At 43.8% G+C, this 26746-nt stretch overlaps 1 protein-coding gene across 5 annotated transcripts in view; it reads left to right on the top strand.

Annotated features, from left to right (window-relative positions):
- Positions 1–26746, top strand: part of slc22a16 (solute carrier family 22 member 16) — a 108600-nt gene that overhangs the window by 55641 nt on the left and 26213 nt on the right. For all 5 annotated transcript variants that reach the window (XM_085997808.1, XM_085997811.1, XM_085997810.1 and 2 more), the window contains 2 exons: positions 1988–2105; positions 16788–17340. In XM_085997808.1, coding sequence (XP_085853934.1) covers positions 1988–2105; positions 16788–17340 — 671 coding nt within the window. The remainder of the gene's footprint in view (positions 1–1987; positions 2106–16787; positions 17341–26746) is intronic.

Here is a 26746-nt window from a genome sequence, read left to right as displayed (position 1 = left end):
CTTAAGTCAGGAGAGAAAATTGACATTTAAGAATCACAGCACTCATGGTGCAGACAACAGCTGACAGCAGTAGCTGCTAGGAATGCAATGTTTATAGTGCGCTTTAGTGAAATTAGAGGGAACCAGCCAATAGGGAAACCTGAGGGAGAATATGATGCATGTATAAAACAATTTCCACCTACTTTTAGGCCCAAAAAGGATGTAAATTTCTCGTCTCTGCACAAGTATATACAGTATGCTATGAATAATAAAGATAAAAGCACTAGTCAGTGGCCTGAGAGAGGAGACGCAACCATTCCAAATCCCCCTCCCCAGCAACACCAAACTGATGGTTCATTGAAAATTCTAGATTTGAGACTCTCATTTGAGAAACATGCAAGAATCAATGGTTATTAAAGGCAATAATCTATATATTACTAAAAATCTTGCAAATGTCATCCACTTCCTGTCCATAAACCTTACTTGCTGTTGTCACGTATTTTGGTGATAATATAATTGCTATGTCAATATTTCCCATCTAATTCTACTGTCCGTGGTCACATTGTAGTTGCAGGCTCTTGGTGGCTCTGGAGTGAGTTTTTGTAGTCTGTCTCCCAACTCTGTTGCTATCTTGTTAAAAAAAAAAGAAAACTTAAATTCATCAACTGATCTTGGGCAATGCCACAGGCAATTAACTGGTGTATATATAAAAAGTCTCTCATAAAGCACTCGCTTCCTTTTAAGAGTCACCACCTACTTTCTGCCATGCTTTCTCTGTCACATTTTATTGATAATATCCTTCTCACCATGAGGAATGCTGTGCGAGATCAGCTAGTGAATGAATAATAATGAAAGATCTGTGTTTACAAGTCTGTGTTTATTATTGATGAATATTGAACTGAATTTTAGTCCATATTGACCCATATTTTGTAATTTGGGTTTTATTCATAAATACCCAGACTTGAGCCACTTTTGAATTTGGGTCCCTGTATCCTTTTAAAAATGACTGGACATACCAACAGAGGCCAATTATGTGTCATAATTTTCCATATTTCACTGCTAGATTTCCCACTGTTAAGGTGTGAGACAGCTAGGGTCTCTGGCTAGCGTATCAGCACATTGTTTTATTTTTGTACCTGGTGGTATCGTTGGGAGTTGTCATTAGAACTTATGTTCCCTGATGGTATTTCTCAAATTCCTAACACATTTGTGTGAAGGAGCAGTATAGTTGTGTTCTCCTTTGGGCTAGTGAATGCATCTGTTTGACCCATAGTGTTTTTCTGAATGTACCCTATTCTATGAAACCTGTTTTCTGACCTCACAAATCTGAATTTAGGATCTCATGTACTTCAGAAGCCCAAATATTAATTTTTCTTGAGTATGAAATACCTCCATTTCTCTCTTTTTAACCAAGCCACACGCAACCTACAACCAAGAGGATGGTTGATGACCTACTCCTTGTGTGCACCAATGTTGCTACAAGCTAGTTGCTAGGAGCTACACAATTGTGTCTCAAGGACAAAACTCCACCTCCAATTTTTTGCCCAGTGGGAAGGCACCTCACCTGCTCAGTACAGCTGAGTGGCAACTCAGTGGAACAAACCTGTGTCCTGCCACATATCCAAATTGATAGCATTGATTCTGGGTTTTAGCATGCATAAGCCACTTTGATACAAAGTTATTTGTCAATAGAAGCCTCACTGTGCTTAAAAACTAGATAAATTTGGTCATTATCTATTAATTTCCTATTGGGTTTCAGGAACTCTCTTTGTATTTTCATTTGTTTGATTCTGTTGACTTTGCAGCAATAGCTCTAATGCAAAGTGCTTTGAGTACTTCATGTGAATTTTTAGAACCTTTCCTAAGGAGCAGCCTTGTCTAATGTTACCTCTGAGCTAATAAATGCATTTGCACAGCTGCACAGTTTTAGGTTCACTACTACATGTCATTGAGATTTCAAATATGTGAATTTGTCACTGTTAACCTCTTTTTTTTTAAACCTGCCTAGGTTGGGTCGACGCTCTATACTGTGGTTCACAAGTACTGCTCAGTTTGTGTTTGGAGTTGCTGTCGCATTCACCTATGATTATTATAGCTTCACCATTGTCCGTTTCCTCCTGGCCCTGGTACGTATTGAACTGCCCTTTATGTTTACTACCTTTTACTAGGTGTTAAATATTTCAGTCATTTTAGGTAAAGATTAGATCCAGGCTTTGGACTATGTTTCAGACTGCATGTATAACCAGTGCGCAGTAAACCAAATTTGTAATCCCAAAGTACGTCATTTCAGATTTATCTTTGCAAATTCTGATATGACCTGAAGTTTATGTGCATCGTTCTTTTCATCAAACAGAGAGGAAAAATTACCCATTCTGCATCTACTGTCCCCCATTCTGCATCTACTGTCCCCCATTCTGCATCTACTGTCCCTTGTTTTTTCCCTTAAAGAGACGGGCAGAGGCCGCAACATTTGCTTTTGGGTTGGAAAATCAGATTAGAGTCATAGTTATACAGCACAGAAAGAGGCCCTTCGGCCCATCGCGTCCGCGCCGGCCATCAAGCCCTGTCTAATCTAATCCCATTTTCCAGCATTTGGTCCGTAGCCTTGTATGCTATGGCATTTCAAGTGCTCATCCAAATGCTTCTTGAATGTTGTGAGGGTTCCTGCCTCTACCACCCTTTCAGGCAGTGAGTTCCAGATTCCAACCACCCTCTGGGTGGAAAAAGTTCTTCCTCAAATCCCCTCTAAACCTCCTGTCCCTTACCTTGAATCTATGCCCCTTGTTATTGACCCCTCTACTAAGGGAAAAAGTTCCTTTCTATCTACCCTATCTATGCCCCTCATAATTTTGTACACCTCAATCAGGTCCCCCCTCAGCCTTCTCTGCTCCAAGGAAAACAACCCCAGCCTGTCCAGTCTCTCTTCATAGCTGAAGCGCTCCAGCCCAGGTAACATCCTGGTGAATCTCCTCTGCACCCTCTCCAAAGCAATCACATACTTCCTATAGTGTGGCAACCAGAACTGCACACAGTATTCCAGCTGTGGCCTAACCAGCGTTTTGTACAGCTCCATCATAACCTCCCTGCTCTTATATTCTATGCCTCGGCTAATGAAGGCAAGTATCCCATATGCCTTTTTAACCACCTTATCCACCTGTTCTGCTGCCTTCAGGGATCTATGTACATTCACACCAAGGTCCCTTTGATCCTCTGTCTTTCCTAGGGTCTTACCATTCAGTGTGTATTCCCTTACCTTGTTAGTCCCTCCAAAATGCATCACCTCACACTTTTCAGGGTTACATTCCATTTGCCACTGTTCCGCCCATCTGACCAACCCATCTATATCGTCCTGCAGACTGAGGCTACCCTCCTCGCTATTTACCACCCCCACCAATTTTTGTGTCATCTGCGAACTTACTGATTGTTAAGTCTGTGGGTTGTATTATAAATAATCACAGACTCCACTGTTAACAAAATAAAACACGTCTTTACTATTCAGAGGCTCGGGCGATTCTGCCCTAGTTAACGTATCACAACCCTTATATACTGGTGTGGTCACTATCGGTATTACAGTATACATGAGCCAATAGATAGTGCCACCCTAAAGTAGTGCTCTTAAAGGCGAACGGTTACATTCTATAGTTCCCTTAAAGGTAAATGGTTACATACACAACACTCCTCCCTTCCTAGCTTATTACTTACAGAATCCCGTTAAACATACAATCTTCAACTTTATATAAACAGTTTGCAGATATACTCTCGATGGAGTCAACGTCATATAACAATTTACAGATATACTCTCAATGGAGTCAACGTCATATAACAGTTTACAAACATACTCTCAGTGGAATCAGTTTACAGGTTCAGTCTCTGTGGGAACAGTTCATAAATTCAGTCTCTGGTATTAATTCGTTCCAGACAGCATCCTCCATAGCCTTTTTTTTTTAACAGCTTGTACTTTCATCCTGTTGAACCAGCAGTGCGGACTTATACAACCCACTGGCTGTCTTGATAATGTCCCTGGATTTTTTTTACAAATTTAGCACCTTTCGTAGTGTTCGGACTGAGGTAGTAGAAGTAATAATATTTTAAACAGTTATTATTTTCTGCTTCTTCTTTTTCTTTTCTGCCTTTTTGAAACTCTCCGAGCTCTTTTCCCGGCTGCCATCTGTAGCGCCACTAACTCTCTATGTTCCTTAGACCTTAAGTGCTTCCTCAGGATTTCAGCACTTTGGGAGTTCCCATCACAATTTGGGCAGACCACATCCTCATAACATTCGGTGTCACTCAACAGGTCAAAACCCTTCTTCAAGCAATCATATTCATCCTGCTCTTCCTCGGATGTCTGCCCTTCCTTCCCTCCTGGCCTCATTTGTGCGTTCAATCCTTTCCCTTCCTTCAGGGATTTCGTTATCAGGCTATTTAATCCTTCTACTGAAGTAGCTGTTTCCCCATTCTCCTGTTCCCCTGGACGTAATTCAGCGTACTCCTCCATTTCATCCATCATTTTCTCCAATGCTTTCATCTTCTCTTCCTCTTGTACTTTGGCTTCCAGTGCTTGGAGAAGTTGCGCCTCGATGCTCTCTAGCTCATGTTCAGGGCCCATTCCCAGTTGAAACTGTTCTTCAAGTCGGTCAACCTCGGTAATTGCCGCCTCATATTTGTCTTGGGCTTCCTTCCATATTTTTATGAGTTCTGCCATGTCTTTCACCTCTACATCCTCATCTATGTATGGAACTTCTACCGATGAGTCTGTCTTGGCCCTGAGCTCCTCAAGAATTTCCTGCAGCCTTTGGACTTCTTGCTCATGTTCAACCTTTAGTTGCTCATATACTTCCAACGAAACTAGCTTTTCGGAGGTTGCCGAGTTAACCCCCTCCGGAATTGTAGTCTGGGCCTGTTCATACTGTTTTTTCAACTTCTCGCACTCTGCTTGTAAGGAGTCGTAGAGAAGAACTGGAATAAAATCCTGGCTTCCTGAAGATTCCTCTTCATTTGTTTCTTTCGCAATTTCCTGTTGGAGTTCAGCCAAGGCTGCTATGCTATCTGCCTCTCGAAGTCTCACTGCCATCAACTCTTCTTTATTCTTGCAGTCCATCTCAGCCATTTCCCGTTTACTTTCATTTAACTGAGTGAGTAGTCCCTTATTTTGGGCTGAGAGATATTGCACCTTCTCATGTAGACCCTTGCACTCCTTCTCTGCTTGACATAGCTGATTACCGCTGATTTGGTTCTGCGTTTCAAGTTCCAACATCCTTTGCTTAGCTTCTTTCAGTTTCGCCCCTATAAGCTCCTCTTGCAACATGGCCACATTATTCTCATCAGGTAAAGAAGCGTTTCTCTTTTCCATGTCCAAGATTTGTTTCTGCATCTCCTTAAGAGCACCCTGTGATTCAACTTCTCTTAACTTTGCCTGCACTAGCTCCGTCTCTAATTGCAGAACAAAACCCTCAGTGCAGCGTGATTTGCCCTTCTGCTGTATCTCTAGATCATGCAAATATTCTAACCCCTGAACATCATCAGGGAGATGTGATCGGTAATTGGTCACGATGGCTCTATGGTCGCTCTCTGCTTGAGCCAGTAGGTTCTGTTGTCTTTCCAGACTCTCCCATTCGGTGTCATAGAACTTTTTCATTGTTTTCATCTCTTGTACGAGGCGGTAACTTAATTGTTCTAATTGTTGTTGTACTTTGAAATAGCGTTGAGTTCGAGCCCGGTGTTCCTCCGTAATGCATATGTCTGTAGCTTGAACAGACTCAGAATTCTCTGTCTTTATGCACGCCATCGATTTTCCAACCTTAGTCCGTGAGTTAATGTTAACCTTGTTTTTCATACATAAGCTGGACTTATCGTCTTCCGGCTCAGAGTCTGAGCTGCTTGTCTGCACCGAGTCCTCACTCGTCATTGCTTGTCGGTAGTGCCATTCCATGTCTATTTTCTTGATCCACTCCCGTCCTAGAAGTGGTGGTCCTCCCTCAGGTAGTACGTACAAATTCATTCTTGGGTGTACTTTACCCCTATCTCTCACCTTGACTCTTATTTTCCCCATGGGGTATACGCGATGCCCCGTGTATGTCTGTAATACGAACTTGGTATTTCTTAAGGGTATGTGAGAGAATAGTCGGTGGTAGTCCTTTTGGTTGATGACTGATACAGCTGATCCCGTGTCCAGCTCCATTCATACTTGGACTCCAGCTATTTTTAGTGTGACCCAGATCGTCTGTAGATCAGTTACTTTACCCACATTGTGGATTCTCAGACTATCCAACTCCTGGCTGTTTGGGTCTGAGTCTGAATTTTGTTCGTCTGAACTCTTTTTCAGCCACCTGATGCACCTTGTTGTACTTTTCTTGTGGTGGTGGCTTCCTTTGTTTGTTGGTCTTCTTTCTGGACCTGCATACCTTCGCGATGTGACCCAGTTTGCCACATTTCCTGCACTCTTGATTCTTAAACCAGCACTGATTCTGGTCGTGCGTTGTCTTTCCACAACGGTAGCATTTGGAAATGCTTGCAGTCATTTGGTCCACCCCGAGTGCCGCCGCCTTTAGCTGCATTTCCGCCGTTCCTTTCACTGCGGCTTCGTGCGATGAAGCTATGAGGACAGCCCTGTCCAGTGTGAGGTCGTTTTCCTCCAGGAGTCGCTTCTGCGTTCCTTCTTTGGCCAAGCCGCATACGAACTTGTCCCGCAGCGCCTCTGTCAAATTCCCTCCAAGCTGGCAGTATTTCGCTAGCTTACGCAGTTCGACTAAGTATTCCGCATTGCTTTCATCTTGCCTCTGGGTTCTGGCGTAAAATTTAAATCGTTCAGCCAGTATCAACGGTGTGGGGTTCAAGTGATCCTTCAGCACTGCTACGATCTCTTCGAAGGTCTGGTCCACTGGTTTAACTGGTGCTATTAGATGTTTCAAAAGCCCGTATGTTTTTGCTCCCATCGAATTTAACAAAGTTATTGCCTTGTCGTCATCCTCAATGTCGTTGGCTACGCAATATATTTCTATGCGTTCCACATACGTGGCCCAGTCTTCTATTTCAGCATTAAAGTCATTAATATTTCCTCGCTTAGGCATCTTCTTCTCTTTTCGAGTACAGTACAAGTATTACTTTACTTATTATTAATTTTCTTCTCTCTTCTTGAGAACACCACAAATATTGCTGTACTTATACTTATTTTCCCTCTCTTCTTGAGAACACACCAGCCTTTCTGAAAAATCTTATTACTTTCCTGAAATTCTTAATAATTTCCAAGATGGCGGTTTCCCGCTTCTTCCTTCTTCTTCAGCGGTTTCCCCGCGAAAAATGGCGGCTTTCCCGCGCTTCTCGCTCTCCCCGCCCACTTCGATGGCGGTTTTCCCGCGCTTCTCGGCGCTCTCCGCCCACTTCAATGGCGGTTATCACCCGTTCCCCGACGCTGACTTTCAGCCCGAGTGCGGCCCTTATCAGCGGATGCGATCGATGGCCCGGCTGCGCCTCGCACTTGAAAGCGGCCTCTGGCTTACCCGCTCGCGCGTTTCACCGCGGCTCTTATCAGGGATTGCGATCGCCCTGTCTTTGCAGCCAACGCTGCGGCTTACCCACGAGGTTATGGAGGCTTCAGGGTCCTAATGCCTGTCGCTTCCAGCCTGTCGGTTCCAGACTGGTGAGGATTGAAACCTCTCTTCAACGTCCTGTCTTCGGACGAAGCCGCCGTGGAACAACTGCCGCAGGGTTCGAATCCTGACTCGTCGCCAATGTTAAGTCTGTGGGTTGTATTATAAATAATCACAGACTCCACTGTTAACAAAATAAAACACGTCTTTACTATTCAGAGGCTCGGGCGATTCTGCCCTAGTTAACGTATCACAACCCTTATATACTGGTGTGGTCACTATCGGTATTACAGTATACATGAGCCAATAGATAGTGCCACCCTAAAGTAGTGCTCTTAAAGGCGAACGGTTACATTCTATAGTTCCCTTAAAGGTAAATGGTTACATACACAACACTGATCATACCTTTTACATTCACATCCAAATCATTAATGTCGACCACAAACAGCAAGGGACCCAGCACTGATCCCTGCGGTACCCCACTGGACACAGGCTTCCAGTCACAAAAACAACCTTCGACCATCACCCTCTGCCTTCTGCCACTAAGCCAGTTTTGGATCCAATGTGCCAAGATTAGGATGTTGTTGCAGAGTTACGTGGAGCGAGGCGAGACTGTGGACCGAGACAAGGATCTTAAATTTGATCCCTTGGGGAGCCGAAAGCCTGGGTAGGTCAGTGAGGATGAAGTGGGAAGGATGTGGGTGGTAGAATTTTTGACGATTTGCAGTTTATGGAGGATGGAGATTGAGAGGCCAGCAAGGTTGAAGAATCAAGCCTAGAGATGAGGAAAGCATGGATAAAGTTTTCAGTAGGATGGGGGGGTGGGGGGGCGTGTCCACAGTAAAGGGCAGGCTATATTATAGAGGTGGAAGTAAGTGGCTTAGTACTGGATGGGAAAAGGAGATTTGAATCTCAACTCTTGAGTTGAACAGAGTACCAAAATTGTGTGCAGTGTGGCTCAACAGCAGCAAGCTGCCATAAAGCAGGAATAGTGTTGATAGCAAGGGTGCCAAGTTTTTTGGCAGGCCTAAAAACAATTGCTTTGGTCTTCCTGATGTTCAGTTTAGGGTTTAGCTTCAGACTTTGACAACCGACAGTTGTTTGCACCTTTACCTCTCCTACAGGCAGTAACTCATTCTGAGATGCAGTTATGCAAGTTCTGGAAGCCGCCTGACACTTCCCCCAAGTGGCCATTCTTCTATTTTAAGTTTTAATAGCGAGTGCCAGGAGGCTATTTGAACAAGGTGGCATCTCAGCCGAACCCAATTCTGTTTTTACCCAATATCCTCTCATGTTTATTTCCAGCATGTCACTTAATAGCGATCAGGAACACTACCTAATTTTTTCTGAAGCTAATTGTAGCATCCCTACTGTTGTGCTGGCTGAAATAAGATTATTCAGCACAGACTAGGGATTGAGACTAGAAAAATTCCAGTTTAGGGCTGCTAAAGTTAAGGAAACCTAAAAGATCATTCATAATGCATATATTTTTTCTGAGAGCGAGAATCCCCCTTTTTTAAAAGGAGATATCCCACCCCTACCCCATTAAGTTTCTGGAGTCTCTCAGCCCTTACAAAGGATAAGAAAGGATCGTTGATTTACAGACCACCTAATTGTGGAAGGGAAGTGGAGGAAGAAATATGTAGGCAAATCTATGAAATGAGTAACATAGAATAATAATCGTGGGAGATTTCAACTACTCCCAAATAAACTGGCAAAGGAGTGGGGAAAGGGGAAAAGGGAATTGAGTTTTTATAGTGTTTCCAGAGCTCCTTTCTTACCCAGTACGTAAGAAGCTCAACAAGAGAGGAATCACTACCTGATCTGGTAATGGAAAATGAACCAGAACAGATAAGAGAAGTAAGCATAGGGGAACAGTTAGGAAATAGTGATCATAACATAATAAGGTTTAAAATAATGATCGAGAAAGACATAAGTTAGACAAAGACCAAAGTAATAGATTGTGGGGAAAAAAAGCTAATTTTGAGGGTATGAGAATGGAACTAGGGAAGGTAAACTGGAAAAATAATTGACAGATAAAAAGATAGAACAGCAATGGAAAATATTTAAAATGGTAATCAATAGAGTTCAGGAGAAATATATTCCTCTTTTATAAAAAAAAAACTAGCCAATAATGAAACACCATGGATGAATAAAGAGATACGGGCAAAATTGAAAATAAATGAAAAGGCATACACTCAGTTCATAGACAATAAAGGAGATAATGACGAAAGGGAATACGAAGCGGCTAGGAAAGAAGTCAAAAAAAAGTTAGGAAAGCAAAAAGGAACTACAAAATTAAATTATCAAGGAATATAAAAAGCAATAGTAAAGTATTCTACAGACAAATAAATAACAGAAGAAAAATCAGGATAGGGACAGGGCCACTAAGGGATGCAGAAGATAAACTCGCGTGAAATGGCAGAAATATTGAATAGTTACTTTGCTTCAGTATTTACCAGGGAAACTAACAAGGTGGGCATGACACTAGAAGAAGAGATAAAATAAGATCTAGAGGGTGAAATTGGATTAGGCCCGAAAATGGGCCTGCGCCCATTGAAAGTGGTGCAGGCAGCACACAAAATTCGTGCTGCCTGCTCATTATAATGATTGGAGCGCTGAGCTCAGCGCTAAACGTGCTGCTAGTTGGTTCAGCGTTCAAGAGGGGTGCCAATATCGAGTGCAGTCTGCCGGCCAATAAAGTTTTGCCGTGGCTCTCTGCATTTCTTAAAGGGGAGGTGCTTTGTTGCAGAAGCACCTCATTGCCACTGTGGATGCAGCCATGTTGCAACAGGGAAGAGAAAAAAGGGTACGTCGCTTCTCAGATGCACCACTGGAGGCCTTGGTCCAGGAGGTATACAGAAGAAGACAGGTCCTCTACCCAGGGGGTCAGGAGGCCTTCTCGACAGAACACCAGAAGGCAGTGGGAGGAGACAGCCCAAGCTGTCACTGCCGCCAGTGTTGCCCCAGGACCTGGATCCAGTGCCGCAAGAAGTTTAATGACCTCACGAGTGGTCAAGATGAGTGAATGCATCGTCAAATGCTATATCCCACCAACTGCACCACCAGCTTGACACACTGCTCAATACACCACACCCCCATCACTCACCTACCAACAATCTCTAGCAATCATGACTCGTACCTCACAATCAGTTTCACCTCACCCTCACTTACCACTGCTGCAAGCCTCACACCCACATTTCACATCTTGCATGCAATGTCAGGTATTCAACCATGACAGACACATCACCCAAACACATTGCATCACACTCACTGACATACTTCCCTTTCTCTTGCAGGCCAAGGTGGCTTACAACCGCCGTGAATAGCGGCAGCAGGCGGGGGGTGAGGAGACTGTGCTGGAGCTAATTGGAGAGGTCGTGGCGAGCGGGAAGGTTGAAAGCATTGCTGATGACTGGATGCTCATACCCAATCCTCCTCCTCACACCCACTTCCCCCTCATCGCACAATCACTTGCAAGCTGCTGATGGTGTAAGCGTGCACTTCTTGTTTCCCCCTGCGCCCCCCCCCCCATCAAAACCTGGCCCTTGTGTCTTTCTCCTTTCAAATACCCAAGAACTGACAGCAGCCCAGCCAGTCCCCCGATCAAGTAGAAGAGGAGAGCGATGAAGAAGAGGGCGAGTTCGCACATGAGTTCTGCTGTACAGGACTCCGATGAGGACTTCGATGGGGCAGCCTTCAGAAGAAGGGTGATGGGCATGCACACACAAATGCTTGCTGCAATGGCAGGCCTGCCAGAGAGCCTCTTGTCAGTGTTAAAGAGCATGGAGGAGTCTGGCTTCCACATTGCACGGAGCTTGGAGCTCATGATTTCCAGGGTGGAAGTGATGGGCAACTCCATTAGAGCACTTGTGGACACATGATGCTGCGTTTGATGGGCAATGTTGCAGCACAAGCGGAAGCGACCTAACATCTTGAGTGCTGCAGTGGAAGCTCAGACTGCTCTCGTGCAGTCTCAGCTTACTACCACGCAAGCTAAGACTGATGCCATCATTGCTGGGTTTATGAGTGTGGAAAGGGGCTTGTAGAGTCTCCGAGCAATCCAGCAATCTGTCCTTCCAACAGATGGCTAGGAATGCTGAGACGCTGCCCTGGGGGAGTGGCAGTGGCTCCATGGAGCAAGAACCTGCTGTCCTTTCTCAGGATGACAACATTCATACTCCCGCCACTGCCAGTGCCCTTGCAGCTGCCTGTGCCGAGGTGGCGCAGTCTACAACCGTGCCTTATACTCCACCAGTGCCCTTCCAGCTGCCTGTGCTGAGGTGGTGCAGTCTACAGCCGAGCCTTCTAGGCCCAGAGCTGCTCGAAGTCTTCCTGCAAGGCCATCTGCAATGTCCCCCATGGAAAATTCAGCAGCCTTCCACCAGCCATGCTGCAGCCACTAGGATAGCACTGCATAGGAGCACTAGAATACGCAAAGGAACACAAAAGACAGACACTAAGGGAATGCACAACGATGATTAGTTGACGTTGTTATGTAATATTGGATTGGATAATTTATAAATTATTTTTGTTTTGTGGTGGCTCTCATTTCAGCTTTGTGCCCATGAGGACCTTGCGATGTTCTGTGACAGAGGGATGGTAAGGTGGGGAAGTGTTGCGCAATGGGGATCAGGGGTTTCATTTATTGGAACCGGAGTCTGATGAGGTGCTCACGGACAGCCCGTCCGGAATGGGTATTTGCTGCCTGCTTCTTCTTCCTCTTCCTCCTGAGTTGGTCGCGGAACCCATGGTGGCAAGGGCTGCGCCCTCATGATGACCAAGTTGTGGAGGATGCAGCAAACCACCACAAAATGGGACACCCGCGTGTACTGGAGGGCTCCTCCCGATCGGTCATGGCAACGGAACCATTGCTTTAGTTCCCCGATGGTCTGCTCGATGAGTTTCCTTGTGATAACATGGCTGTCATTGTATGACTGCTGGCCACGAGTGGTGGGGTTGCAAAGGGGAGTCGTCAGTCAGGTGTGGAGTGGATAGCTCTGGTCTCCGATCAGCCAGCTTTGGGTTCAGTGTGGTGGCTGGAAGATTGCTGGCACACCAGACTGGCGCAGGATGAAGGCATCTTGACTGCTGCCAGGATACCAGGCATTTACCATCATGATGTGCTGGACGTGGTCGCACAGCAACTGCACCTTAAGTGAGTGGTAGCCTTTGCAGTAGCAGTACATCTCAGGATTTATATGCACCGCCTGCAAAGCCACGTGTGTGCAGTCGATGGCGCACTGCACCATGAGGAAGCCCGATATCCTGGCAAAGCCACGTGTGCGCTCCTCCTGCTTCTCTCTGTTCAGAGAGAAGACAATGAAGTCCCTTCTCCTGGGGTACAGAGCCTCTGTGACCTCCCGGATGCAGCGATGGACGGCGAACTGGGAGATGTCAGCTATGTCGCCTGCTCCAGACTGGAAGGATCCGGTGGCAAAAAAATTCAGGGCTACGGTGACCTTGAGGGTCAACGACGGCGCTTGTCGCCCTGCTCTGAGGCTGCAGGTCTGGTTGCAAGAGGTGGCAGAGTTCTGTGACCACCTCTTTGGTGAAGCGGAGCCTCCGAATACACTGCTCCTGGTTTAAGTGCAGGTAGGAGAAGTGCTCCCTGAAGACCCTAGGTATGTAAGGCCTCCTGCTGAGAGCTCTTCCCTCTGTGAGCAGCTTGTCCTCTTCTTTGCTGCCTCTGTTCCATCTCCCTGTCATGCTGCAGCGCGAGGGGGACTGCAAGTAGAGCCCCCATAACTGGGAGCAAGTGGTCTGAGCAGAACCCTTGAATTCAGAAGCAAGGCCACCTCCACTTGCAGCATGACTCCCTGTCACCTCACCAACTTTAAATAACTCTAGAAAGCTCCAAACAGTTCCACAAAGTTACCAGCCAGTAAAAATCAAAAAGTTACCTGAAAGTTGTTGGTGATCCCTTTGAATATCACTGGTGGAGGGTCCCTCGTTTAGCTGTGCATGCTTTGGAGAGGGCGTGCAGTTAAACAGCGACATCCAAAATAGCAGGTTGCGCATCAAATCAACGGTGCACGTTGATTAACGACACAATCTGTCTCATTAGCATTCTTCTGCCGAACGCAGGCAACGGCCGCGCTACCAACCAGCCCAAAATGGCGACCACCGCGGCCCATACTGGTTGTGGCTGGAAGCGAGGCACCCGCGATTTTTCTCCCAAAACCGGCCTTAAATGCCGGCACTAAGAGGGGGAATTTTGCGGCCAAAGACATTTAATATAGAAAGAGGGGAGATAATTGATAAACTAATCAAACTTAGAGAGGATAAAATCCCTGGTCCAGATGGATTGCATCCACGCATATTAAAAGTCATTCGGGAAAATGATAGTAGAGCCATTATTACATATAAATAACAATTCATTAGAAAAGGGAAGAGTGCCAGAGGACTGGCGGACAGCTAATGTTATCCTATATTTAAAAGGGGAGATGGAACTATAGATCAGTTAGCTTAACGTTGGTAGTAGGAAAGATAATGGAATCTTTACGCAAAGATGTAATAGAAAAACTTCTAGAATCTGAAAATATAATGAAGAATAGTCAGCACGGATCTCAACCTTATTGAATTCTTTGAAGAAGTAACAAAGAGTAGACAAGGGTGATGCAGTAGATGTAATATATTTGGCCTTTCAAAGGGCCTTCAATAAGTTACCGCATAGTAGACTCATGACTAAGGTCAGAACATGTGGAATCGGGACAGGTAGCAGAATGGATAGCAAGCTGGCTACAAAACAGAAAAGAGAGAGATGGGGTTATGGGTAGCTACTCAGACTGACAAAAGGTGGGAAGTGGTGTTCCACAGGGATTGGTACTGGGACCACTGTTCACAATTTACTTTAATGATTTGGACTCGCAAATTGGAAGTACTATTTCAAAATTTGCAGACGACACCAAATTGGGAGATGTAGTTAATGCGAAGGAAGAATGCGATAAAATACAGGAAGACATTAATAAGCTTGTAATAATAGGCATGTAATTAGCGGATAGATAAGTGTGAGGTGGTGCAGTTTAGTAGGAGGAATATGGAGGCCACATACTGCTTGGATAATAAGAGTTTGAATAGAGGAGCAAAGGGATCTAGTGGTACAGATGCAAAATCACTAAAAGTAGTAACGCAGGTTAATAAGGCCATTTTAAAAATAAAAGGAAAACCAAGCGCTAGGGTTCATTTCTAGAGGGATTGAATTGAAATGCAGAGAAGTCATGTTAAACTTGTATAGAACCTTGGTTAGATCACACTTGGAGTACTGTGCACAGATCTGGTCTCCATATTATAAAAAAAGGATATAGAGGCATTGGTAAAGGTGCAAAAAAGATTCACAAAGATGATACCAGAACTGAGAGGATATAGTTACTTATCAGGAAAGGCTGAACCGGCTGGGGCTCTTTTCTCTAGAAAAGAAAACGCTGAGGGGTGACCTAATAGAGGGCATTAAGATAATGAAAGGGTTTGATGGGGTAGACATAGAGAAGATGTTCCCATTGTGGGGAGTCCAAAACTAGAGGTCATAAATATAAGATAGTCACTAATAAATCCAATAGGGAATTCAGGAGAAACTTCTTCACCCAGAGAGTGGTAAGAATGTGGAACGTGCTACCACAAGGAGTCGTTGAGGCAATTAGCAAAGATGCATTTAAGGGGAAGTTATATAAGCACATGAGGGAGAGAGCAATAGAAGTTATATGATGATAAAGTTGGATAAAGTAGTGTGGGAGGAGGCTCGTATGAAGCATAAACGGCAGCATAGACCAGTTGGGCCGAAAGGCCTGTTTCTGTGCTGTACACTCAGTGGAACATCAGCCACTGCCAAGAGGCAGGCAGGTGACCTGCTTCCAGGTCTCTGAATAAGCCATCCTGAAATCAGCAGCGAGCTGTTGGTCAGCAGTTGCCAGTAGCGACCCTCCCTAGAGTCTTCCCTCTCGCCCTGTAGCAAAGTGCCTTGCATCTGTTTGGTGCCTCCCCACAATGGCATGCCTGAAATAAGTTATTTATTGTAGGGAAGATTATGGGCACAAGCTTGCATTTCAGCTGATCAATAAGTTGGGGCTTTAGTGCACCCTGCCCCCTAAGTAAATAAATGTATATCGTATTCAAATATTTTTATTTTGTAAAAAGAAATTTGTGTGCAGATCCATATATATAAATTGTTATTGTTAATGTTGCAAATAGCAGATCAAAATTGTGCTTCTACTATTTATATTGATAATTCCTGTCAAACCTGGGTGTATTTCTCAAAAATAGCATTGTACAGCAAACAAATGAGTTACCCTGAAGCTGCTCTGAATACACTGGTTCTTTCATTTAAGGGGTAATTTTAACCTAACCCACCAGGCAGGAAACAAGCAGTTCGGGTCAGATGCTTGTTTTGCACCCTGCCTGATTTTACTCTCCATTGACATACTTGGAGATTAAAATCGGATGGGGTGTAAAGCAGGCGGCCAACCAAAAGCAGCCCGTGAGTTCAGTTAAAATCAACCTCTTCGTGTAAAATTCCTATGCTACCATTGTGCCTGCTTTGATGGGTCTTTCGCACTCATGAAAGAACCTCATTGTTGCCAATCCTGGCTGCATATTCCTTTAATGTGTCTATACAGTAAAATCAGGTGAATAAGCTGCACTTTCATGACCTGTAAATGGTAATTTGTTTGAGTGTGAGTGGTCTTTTGCTGCTCGATTCCCTACTATAAAAGTATCAGGTGTGACTTTTACTATACTCCATTTCTTATGGTAATTCTTGGTATGGGCTATTGGATGGAGAAGCATGGCTACCTTAGCTGCCATTGCATCAGAACAGTGTTGCTGCTGCTGGTATTATAATTACCATCTAGTTAGGGGGCAGAAATAGTAAATCAAGTTAAATAGAAATTCAACAGGGAGTGACAGTTTATTTAACATGTAAGAAAATAGGTGATAAAGAACAATTAGCCACATCATGAACCCTAATCTCAGCCAAGCAGAGCGTTAAGTAGGGGGAAGAAATGAATACAGGAGAATGTCATGCAGCCTAGCAATTATCTCCAATGAGGCACTGACAGGGGTCAAAAATCAGGTTGTCTTCCCACCTTTTAGATTTGTGGGTGATGTGTGCTACAGGAGAGAAAGGGCCCCAAATGAAGACAGTAACACAAAGTTTTAAAGAAGAATGAAGGAATTTGTAGAATTGGATATAATTCTTACATTTAACTCTTTTTGTATTTGAAACAGGTTTCTAGTGGCTACCTTGTGGTAGTTTTTGTCTATGTGACAGAATATACTGGATTGAAGGCCCGCAGTTGGGCATCTATGCATGTCCATGCTTACTTTGCTGTTGGCATTATGGTGGTTGCCTTGGTTGGATACCTGGTACGGGCCTGGCGGTTCTATCAACTTGTACTGTCGCTTGTGACCATTCCTTTCATCTTTTGCTGCTGGCTATTACCCGAGACCCCCTGGTGGCTTCTGGCTAAAGGGCGGCTTGAAGAAGTCCAGAAGCTGGTTGACACAATTGCCCGGTGGAACAGAGTCAAGATCCCTTGTCACCTCTCAGTGATCCAGATGAATAGTCCCGAGGATTCAACGGACAAAGAAATTACAAAAGAGCAAAACGTGACCAAAGTAAAGAAAACCAGTATCTTGGATCTTTTCAGTAGCTGGGATTTGACTAAGAGGACCGTCACAGTTTGGCTGGTGTGGTTCACTGGGAGTCTGGGCTATTATGTTAGCTCTTTGGGCTCTGTCAATCTGGGTGGAAATGAATATCTGAACCTCTTTCTAGCAGGTAAGAACAAGTTTGCATTGAAACCGAGGTGACATCACCTGGCTATTTGAATACAGTTATAGCAGGCAGACTATTAGTATTTTACTGGAGTCTAGTATTCAAAACCTTCAAGTTACCCAGGTCTTTTCTTTTTGCTGCCAATGTTAAATACTGAAGGGAGACATTACATTGGCCCTGAATTGGCGGTCGGAGGCATACTAGAAGAATACGCCTCTGAATCGAGAAAAAAATCCAAACTTACCTAGAGCTTCGGACTCTTCGGGTCCTGGGCCTGCTGGCGTATGCCTGCGTAAAGGCCCACGGATCCCAGGGGTGCATGCAGTTCACAAGCGTTCATTGGTTGACTGGGCCCACGTGATCCCATCAAAAAGGGGAATTCCTATACAATAACAAAATACTGTGGATGCTGGAAATCTGAAATAACAACAAAGTTCTGGAAACACTCAGCAGGTCAGGCAGCGTCGCGGAGCGAGAAACAGAGTAAACGTTTCGGGTCAAACCCTTCGTCAGAACTGGAAAAGGTTAGGGAAGAGAGATTTGTAAGCAGAGGAGGGGAGGAAAGAACAAAAGGAAGGCCTGTGATAGGATGGAAGGCAGGAGAGATTGACTGACAAAAGGGATGATAGTGCAAGGCAAAAGGAGAGGTAATGGGACAAGTTAAGAAACAAAAGATGGCTCTAGATGATGTGTGAATGATGATGGCAGCAACATTACCAGCTACCATGTGAGGAAACGAGAGAAAAAATAAAGAAATACAGGGGCCAATTTATAGTCTGAAATGGTTGAACTCGACGGATTCAACGGATCATCCTGCGCCATTTTCACAACCTCTAGCGTGATCCCACCACCAAACACATCTTCCCCTCTTCTTTCCCCCCCCCCCCCCCCCTTTTCAGCATTCCGAAGGAACCGCTCCCTCCGCGACACCCTGGTCCACTCCTCTATCACCCCCAACACCCCTTCCCCTTTGCCCGGCACCTTCCCATGCAAGCGCAGGAGATGCAACACCTGCCCTTTTACCTCCTCCCTTCCCACTGTCCAGGGCCCCAAACACCCCTTCCAGGTGAAACAGCGATTTACTTGTACTACTTACAATTTAGTATACTGTATTCACTGCTCACAATGCGGTCTCCTCTACATTGGGGAGACCAAACGCAGATTGGGTGACCGCTTTGCGGAACACTTCTGTTCAGTCCGCAAGTGTGACCCGAGCTTCCGGTCGCCTGTCACTTTAATTCTCCGCTCCAGTCCCACTCAGACCTCACCGTCCTCAGCCTCTTACACTGTTCCAATGAAGCTCGAGGAACAGCACCTCATCTTTCGATTAGGCACTTTACAGCCTTCTGGACTTAACATCGAGTTCAGTATAGTCAGTCAATCTCTCCTGCCTTCCATCCTATGTTCCCATGTTCAAAATTAATTAAAAGACCCTTTAATTAAGCATTTAAAATAAAAAGTTAATTTTTTGAAAAATAAATTTAAACATTTTAAAACTGGCCAAATTTACCTAAACTAATTTTAAATGTATGTGTATGTTTAAATCATTTTTTAAAATGTAATTTAACATTTATTTTAACCCTTACGCTGGCAAAAGGAGGCTTTTACCAGGCGTAAGGGTTTTGTGGGCATTTGTTGGGCAAATAGCCCAACTCCGCGCCAGCGAAAGTGATTTTGTAGCAGATGCGGTGGATCTGTCCAAGTGAAACTTTACGGATCGCAAGTTCCTGGTTTTCGTGCATGCGCAGCGGGAGTGGAAACCTGGAACTTGTGGGGCCATTCTGAGGCTTCCGACAGCAACCGCGTATGCTGTCGGAAGCACCGTAATTTCACACCCATAATGTTTGATTTTTTTTTTTTTAACCAGCATTTCTCTCTGTAGTAGTGCAAGCTGTGCGGGTAATGTAATAAGTGAATAACTATTCTTGGGTGCCAGATTGTACTTGGAACTGAAGGATCAGAGCACTGCTAATGATCCAACAGATCCAGTTTCATTTATTAATGTGAACAAGTTAATTGGTGGTAAGTATTTTACTAAGTAGACAAAATCAGCTCAGAGATGGTAATGAGTGATTTCTAAGAGCTGGTCGTCTAAAAGCGATTTGTGTTATGTAGGGGATTGATGGGAAGAGGTAGAGACTTTAAATGGGGCAAAAACATCAAAATTAATCTGGAAATTAGGCATGTTTGACGAAGTAGTGCTTTACAGTATCTCTATGAAATGGGAGCCTTTACAATTCAAGTTCACTATACGGTAGGATAGGAATTTTACTTTATACTTTAATAACTTCACTGCTTGGTGTTGAATATTCTGCTTAAACCTGCCAATATTTTTGCAGTGATGTAATAACATTTATTTCTTGTATTATTTGATGCAAACCTGGGCTTTGACAGAATGGGATAACCCTTAGCTGTAGATGATTTCTCCTTCTGGGGCTTGAACTTTCTACTGGGAAAGGAGTGCAAGTGCTGGAAACATTGGAAATAGATATTAGAAATGCAATGAATCAAAGATACATTCCCTATTAGCCCTGGAAAATCCATAAACACCACAGTGATGGCTACCACCTCCTATAACCTGTTGCACATGTCTCATTACGATCAAGATCTCAACACAATTGTCTAATTACTTCCCCAAATAAAGAAGTATCTTAGTTCTGGTGTGCCACTAAGCACTTCTTAGAAATCTGACCACCTGCAATTTGTCTCCCTGTACACAGAGCATTCACTGGGATACATGACCATCTTTGCAACCATATGCTACCGTTACACTAAAGTCAGTTATTGATGGTATTGTTCTGCATCTTGCAGCAGTTTTCTCTGGGGTCCCACTGTGTCCAAGTATTTGTCTTGATGTGCTTTGAGACATGCCACTTAAGGTAGTTAATTGATTTATATACCAATTTAAACCATCTGACAGTTATTTGATGACCTGACCTAGATTGAAGCCTTCCACTTGGTAGGACTTCAGGAACCCAAAAGATCTTATCTAATGAGAAGTTTACAAATGTAATGTCTGACATTCAGCCTTCCTCTCTGAACTCTCAAAGTATGTACTAAGAATTTGTCACTGAAAATTGGTCTGTATTTCCTTTCTCCTTGTTTCCCAAGACCATCTTGGTAAGCTTGATGAGACCACGTACGAATACAGCAGCCTTACCTGTCACATAATGTGTTTTCGCAGAAGACAGTATTTTCTGCCTTCACTAGATTTATTTGGACATAAAAGGCCTCCCTGACAGATAGATACTCCTACTGCTGAAAGTGCTCCTGTGTTGTTGATCATTTTCCTTCACAGCAGGTGGTCAGTAGCTCTCAGCATCTACCCTGACCTTTATATAACCAAAGCTAAAAGATTTGAAGCTATGTGGACTGGAATTTGAGGAAGTTTGCTAAATGAGCAGAGTGTTGTTAGGAATAAGTTTAAGGAATTTAAGGATATGTACAGGGAGAGATGATATGCTATCTGGAAAGAGATTCTGGCATGGAAATGTCATAATAAGGAAGGCAATTAGTCAAGGATAAATAATAATATAGAATGTAATGGTTGATGGAATATTCTGAAGATTCGGTCTATTTACCTTCGGGATAGCTTGTAGACACTTGCAATTCCAATTCCTCAGGAGATTTAGTGAATTGTCATCTTTCATAGAGTGGATTAGATAAATGTTGTCATATCTTTACTAAAAGCACCCTTATAAAAATGTCCTGCTAAAAAACTGCTGATCTTACACAGTTCCATTACTATCAGCAGTAAAAGGAGAACAATACTTTGACATCACAGAGCATTTGCCGGAGTTAAACTAAGTTCTTTGTTGAAAAGGTGGAATTGCACTGTATATTTACATATTTGGACCATTGTAACAAGCAAAATATTGCAAAACATGGTCACAAATAGAAAATATTAGACTATGAATGTTTAAATTTACATTGTGGGCGGCATACAAGGTTAGATAAGTTTTTTTTTGTTACTTTTCCTAACTATATTTCCCACATACTACAGTACTCATTTTCTCCAGATGATGATCTAGGTTTCAGATTATTCTAGGAACCGTATCAAAGCCTATCTACTCTTTCTGGTGGGGGTGATTGAACAAATCGACTGTAAATTAATAAAACATTAAATAAAACTTAACAAATTAAATTAGAATTTGATTGGCCGGGGTGATGATGCACTCCAGTCCCCGCGGCGCCCACCGGTCGCCTATACTTGGTCTAATGTAAAGGAGTGAACTCAGTGCTGACAGATTTCCCTGTCTCAAAGTGCACAATTCCTCTGTCACAAATAGCACTCAACAAAGAGCCAAGAACTGATTAAACTTACTTGGCCAAACAGTCCTGAAGTAGTTCTGAGAAGAAAGCAGTGGCAATCTGCAGCAATCCAATTGTGAAGTATGCACTTCTTCCAAAGAATTGGTTACAATCGTTTTTTTCCCAGCAAATATATTTCATACATAGTTAAACTCTTTCACCAACCATCAAGTTATTGGATTGAGTTTCTAAAACAAAAGCATTTTGACTCTATACCCCATTTAAAAAAAATCAGGTCTCCACTATCGGTTCGTAGTACCAAATTTTCTTCAGTCAGGAAGGTAATACAGCGTGGCTTTTGCCATGGCTTCAATTGTGTAGGTGCTAAATTTTAAAGGTGACCCTATTATTAAAGGGATTATCTCCCACTGGGCTTTCTTGAGTCCCATCATAACAAATGGCAAAGTAGGTGAGCTGCACTCCCAACCCATGGTAAAGCTCCTGATTTCCACTTGGTACCTTCCCATGATAGCACTTTGGAGAGCAGTAACCTGTCAAGTGGCTTCCCGTGGGTGTAATCCACTATTAATCCACAATATTATGATTCAGTGGCACAGCAGAGTTGGAACATCAGCTGCTGTGAAGATGTGCAGTCAGTCCTCTGGCAGGTGCTAAAAATGCTCTGTGATTCGCCAACAAGACTTGCCTTTTTCGTGCCCACAAGATGGATTAGTGCAATAGTACAAAGTGGACCATCTAGCAGCTCTATTCAGAGCTACTGAAGCTCACCCATGAGTTATCTAGCCAGAAAAGGATTAGAATTCAGAACTGCAGGGGGTGATTTTGCCAGCCCTGGGGAGGTGGGTTTGGAGGCGGGACTGCCAGGAAAATGGCAGAATCTGGGGTGGGTACCCATCCCGCCTCAGTGCCATCTTCCCAGGAGGTGTGTACCTGACCCACGCCGGGTCCCGTCTCCTGGCGGCGGGAAGGGGATTACAGCCACTTAACTGCCTGTTAAAAGGCAGTTAAGAGGGTTATCCACATTTTTCCATTAGAGGGGCGGGCTTCCCGACGTCGGGAAACCCCGCCAGGGTCAGCGAGGCGAGCAGTGGGTCTGCAGGGGTCGGTGGGGTCCAAAAGTGTGCTGTGGAGTTGAGTGATGGGTGCAAGTGTGGAGAGGTAAGTCTGAGGTGAGTGAAAAATGTTAGAAAAAGTTTACTTACCTTTGTTTCTTCCTGCAGGCTTCAATCGTTGGGGATCCGGAGGTTCCGGCATCTCCACAGCAGAGATAACGGAATGGCTGCTGCATTCTCCGATGCAACAGCCATCTGCTTTCTGCTCAGAAAATAGGTTTGGTGAGCCTTGAGTACAAGAACTCACCAAACAACAGAGAATGTCAGTGTTTGACAGCTTCTCAAAGCTGTCAAACGATGACAATTCATCTGTCAAAAGTTTTTGACAGCTGAAACGTCATACGCTGATGTTCTCTGTAAACCGGCTTCCCCTTAATTGGCCTGCTAAGCCCACTGGGCGGGCTTAATAAGGTCAATCAAGGGAAAATAGTGTGACTAAAACCCGACAAGCAGCAGTCCCGCTTCCAATGCCCCCCCCTTGGCAGAATCACTCCCTCTGTATGGGACTCCATCTCTTTAGCAACAGAGCTGCAGGGACACCCCACAGGTATCTGTCCTAACCCATTAGCTGCCATTTGCCACATTGTTTTGCTGTTGAGGTACACCGTTGTCAGAGGCTTTCTAGGAGTCAGATTTGCTTTTAATCTACTTTTCACAGTTCTGGTTTAATCAGAGGTTTCGTTTTCAACCCTAAAAAACCTTGTTAACTATAATTTTGTTTCCTGTTTTGAAAGCAAAGCCTTTTTTAATTGTGACTAAACTGGCTGTATTTAAAAGCTGTCAACTTGTTTTTATCTAAGCAGAATATTAACCTACTTGGCTTATCTTTTAATGTGAACAATAACTCAACTGAGGATGGATATGGGAATTTACCAGCTGCTTAGCTATTTAATTTAAGGCATGAGTAAAGAAAGACTGCAGGTGTACTGTACCAATAATTGAGAGTCCTAATCCCAGTGTTTTGTTCTGGAGACAACCTAGCAACCAATTTTCAAGACCTTCATTATAACATGAGGCCATTTATGACTCATTTTGTTGTGAATTGGCCTTGCATCAATTTTTCAGCTTGGTGTTCTTCCCAGCTTGGTTGGATTTGGAGCCACATTTTCTAAAAGGGAGTGGAGATAAGAACATAAGAAATAGGAGCAGGAGTAGGCCATAGGCCCCTCGAGCCTGCTCCACCATTCAATAAGATCATGGCTGATCATCGACCTCAACTCCACTTTCCCGCCCGATCTCTATATCCCTTGATTTCCCTAGAGTCCAAAAATCTATCTATCTCAGCCTTGATTATACAAAGACTCAGCATCCACGGCCCTCTGGGGCAGAGAATTCCAAAGATTCACAACCTTCTGAGTGAAGAAATTCCTCCTCATCTCAGTCTTAAATGGCCTACCCCTTATCCTGAGACTATGCCCCCTAGTTCTAGACACTCCAGCCAGGGGGAAACAACCTCTCAGCATCTACCTGTCAATCCCCTTCAGAATCATGTATGTTTCAATGAGATCACCTCTCATTCTTCTCAACTCCAGAGAGTATAGGCCCATTCTACACAATCTCTCATCATTAGGATAGTCCTCTCATTCCAGGAATTAATCAAGTGAACCTTTGTTGAACCATCTCCAAGACAGGTATATCCTTAAATAACAAGACTAAAACTGTGCACAGTACTCCAGGTGTGGTCTCACCAAGGCCCTGTACAATTGTAGTAAGACTGCCTTACTCTTATACTCCAACCCCCTTGCAATAAAGGCCAGCATGCCATTTGCCTTCCTTATTGCTTGCTGTACCTGCATGCTAGCTTTCTGTGTTTCTTGCACGAGGACACCCAAATCTCTCTGAACACCAATATTTAAAAGTTTCTCACCATTTAAAAAAATATTCTGTTTTTCTATTCTTCCTAGCAAATAAATAACCTCACATTTCCCTACATTATACTCCATCTGCCACCTTACTGCTCACTCACTTAGCCTATCTATATCCCTTTGCAGACTCTTTGTGTTCTCCTCACAGCTTACTGTCCCACCTAGCTTTGTATCCTCAGCAATCCTGGATACATTTTGAAGAAGGGTCAAACCCGAAACGTCAACTCAAATTTCTCTCCACGGATGTTGCCTGACTTGCTGAGTTTTTCCAGCATTTTCTGTTGTTATTCTGGATACATTACACTTGGTCCCTTCATCTAGGTCATTAATATAGATTGTAAATAGCTGAGGCCCCAGCACTGATCCTTGCGGCCAACCTGAAAAACACCCATTTATCCCTACTCTCTGTTTTCTGTCCGTTAACCAATCCTCTATTCATGCTACTATATAACCCCCAAACCCATGAGCCATTATCTTGTGTAATAACCTTTTATGTGGCAATTTATCGAATGCCTTTTGGAAATCTAATTATACTACTTCCATTGGTTCCCCTTTATCTACTCTGCTAGTTACATCCTCAAAAAACTCTAATAAATTTGTCAAACACGATCTCCCTTTCATAAAACCACGTTGACTCTGCCTAATCGTATAATGATTTTCTAAGTACCCTGATACCACTTCCTTAATAATGGATTCCAGCATTTTCCCAATGACTGATGTCAGGCTAACTGGCCTGTAGTTCCCTGTTTTTTCTCTCCCTCCTTTCTTCAATAGCGGTGTTACATTTGCTACCTTCCAATCCGCTGGGACCGTTCTAGAATCTAGGGAATTTTGGAAGATCAAAACTAATGCATCCACTATCTCTGCGGCCACCTCTATTAGAACCCTAGGATGTAGGCCGTCAGGTCCAGGGGATTTTTCGGCTTTTCGTCCCATTAGTTTCTCTAGTACTTTTTCTCTACTGATATTAATTACGTTAAGTTTCCCACCATTTTTGGTATGCTTTTTGTGTCTTCTACTGTGAAGACCGATACAAAATATTTGTTTAACGTTTCTGCCATTTCCTTATTCCCCATAATAATTTCTCCTGTCTCTGCCTCTAAGGGACCAATGTTACTTTTGCTAGTCTCTTCCTTTTTCCATACTTGTAGAAGCTCTTACAATCTGTTTTTATATTTCTTGTTCGTTTTCTCTCATTTTTGGTCATCCTTTGCTGGTTTCTGAAACTCTCCCAATCCTCAGGCTTACTACTATTCTTTGCAAATTATAAGCTTCTTCTTTCAATCTAATGCTCTCCTTAACTTCTTTAGTTAGCCACGGATAGGTTACTTTTCCCGTGGAGTTTTTGTTTCTCAATGGAATATATTTTTGTTAAGAATTATGAAATATTTCTTTAAATGCTAGCCACTGCTTATCTACCGCCATATCTTTTAATCTATTTTTCCAATCTACCTTGGCTAACTCGCCCCCTCATACCTATGTAATTGGCTTTACATAAGAACATAAGAAATAGTAGCAGGAGTAGGCCATTCGGCCCATTGAGCCAGCTCCACCATTCAATAAGGTCATGGCTGATCTTCTACCTCAACTCCACTTTCCTGCACTATCCCCATATCCCTTGATTCCCTTAATGTCCAAAAATCTATTGCGCTCTGTCTTGAATATACTCAACGACTGAGCCTCCACAGCCCTCTGGGGTAGAGAATTCCAAAGATTCACCACCCTCTGAGTGAAGAAATTTCTCCTCATCTCAGTCCTAAATGGCCGACCCCTTATTCTGAGACTGACCCCTGGTTCTAGACTCCCCAGCCGGGGGAAACATCCTCCCTACATCTACTCTGTCAAGCCCTGTAAGAATTTTGTATGTTTCAATTACATCACCTCTCATTCTTCTGAACTCGAGAATATAGGCCTAGTCTACTCAATCTCTCCTCATAGGACAAACCTCCCATCCCAGGAATCAGTCTGGTGAACCTTCGTTGCACTCGCTCTATGGCAAGTATATCCTTCCTTAGGTAAGGAGACCAAAACTGTACACAATACTCCAGGTGTGGTCTCACCTTAGCCTATATAATTGCAGTAAGACATCTTGGCCTAGAAATTCATTATAGCCACTTTTGGGGCGGTAAAGTCGGGCGGCCGCTAAAGTTTGCGCCCGGC

Source organism: Somniosus microcephalus, chromosome 9 (assembly GCF_052327205.1).
Source record: "Somniosus microcephalus isolate GS21.2 chromosome 9, FLI_Smic_1.0, whole genome shotgun sequence".
NCBI lineage: Eukaryota > Metazoa > Chordata > Chondrichthyes > Squaliformes > Somniosidae > Somniosus > Somniosus microcephalus.
The sequence above is the reverse complement of the archived record's forward strand: the minus strand, read 5'-3'. Positions and strand labels throughout refer to the sequence as shown.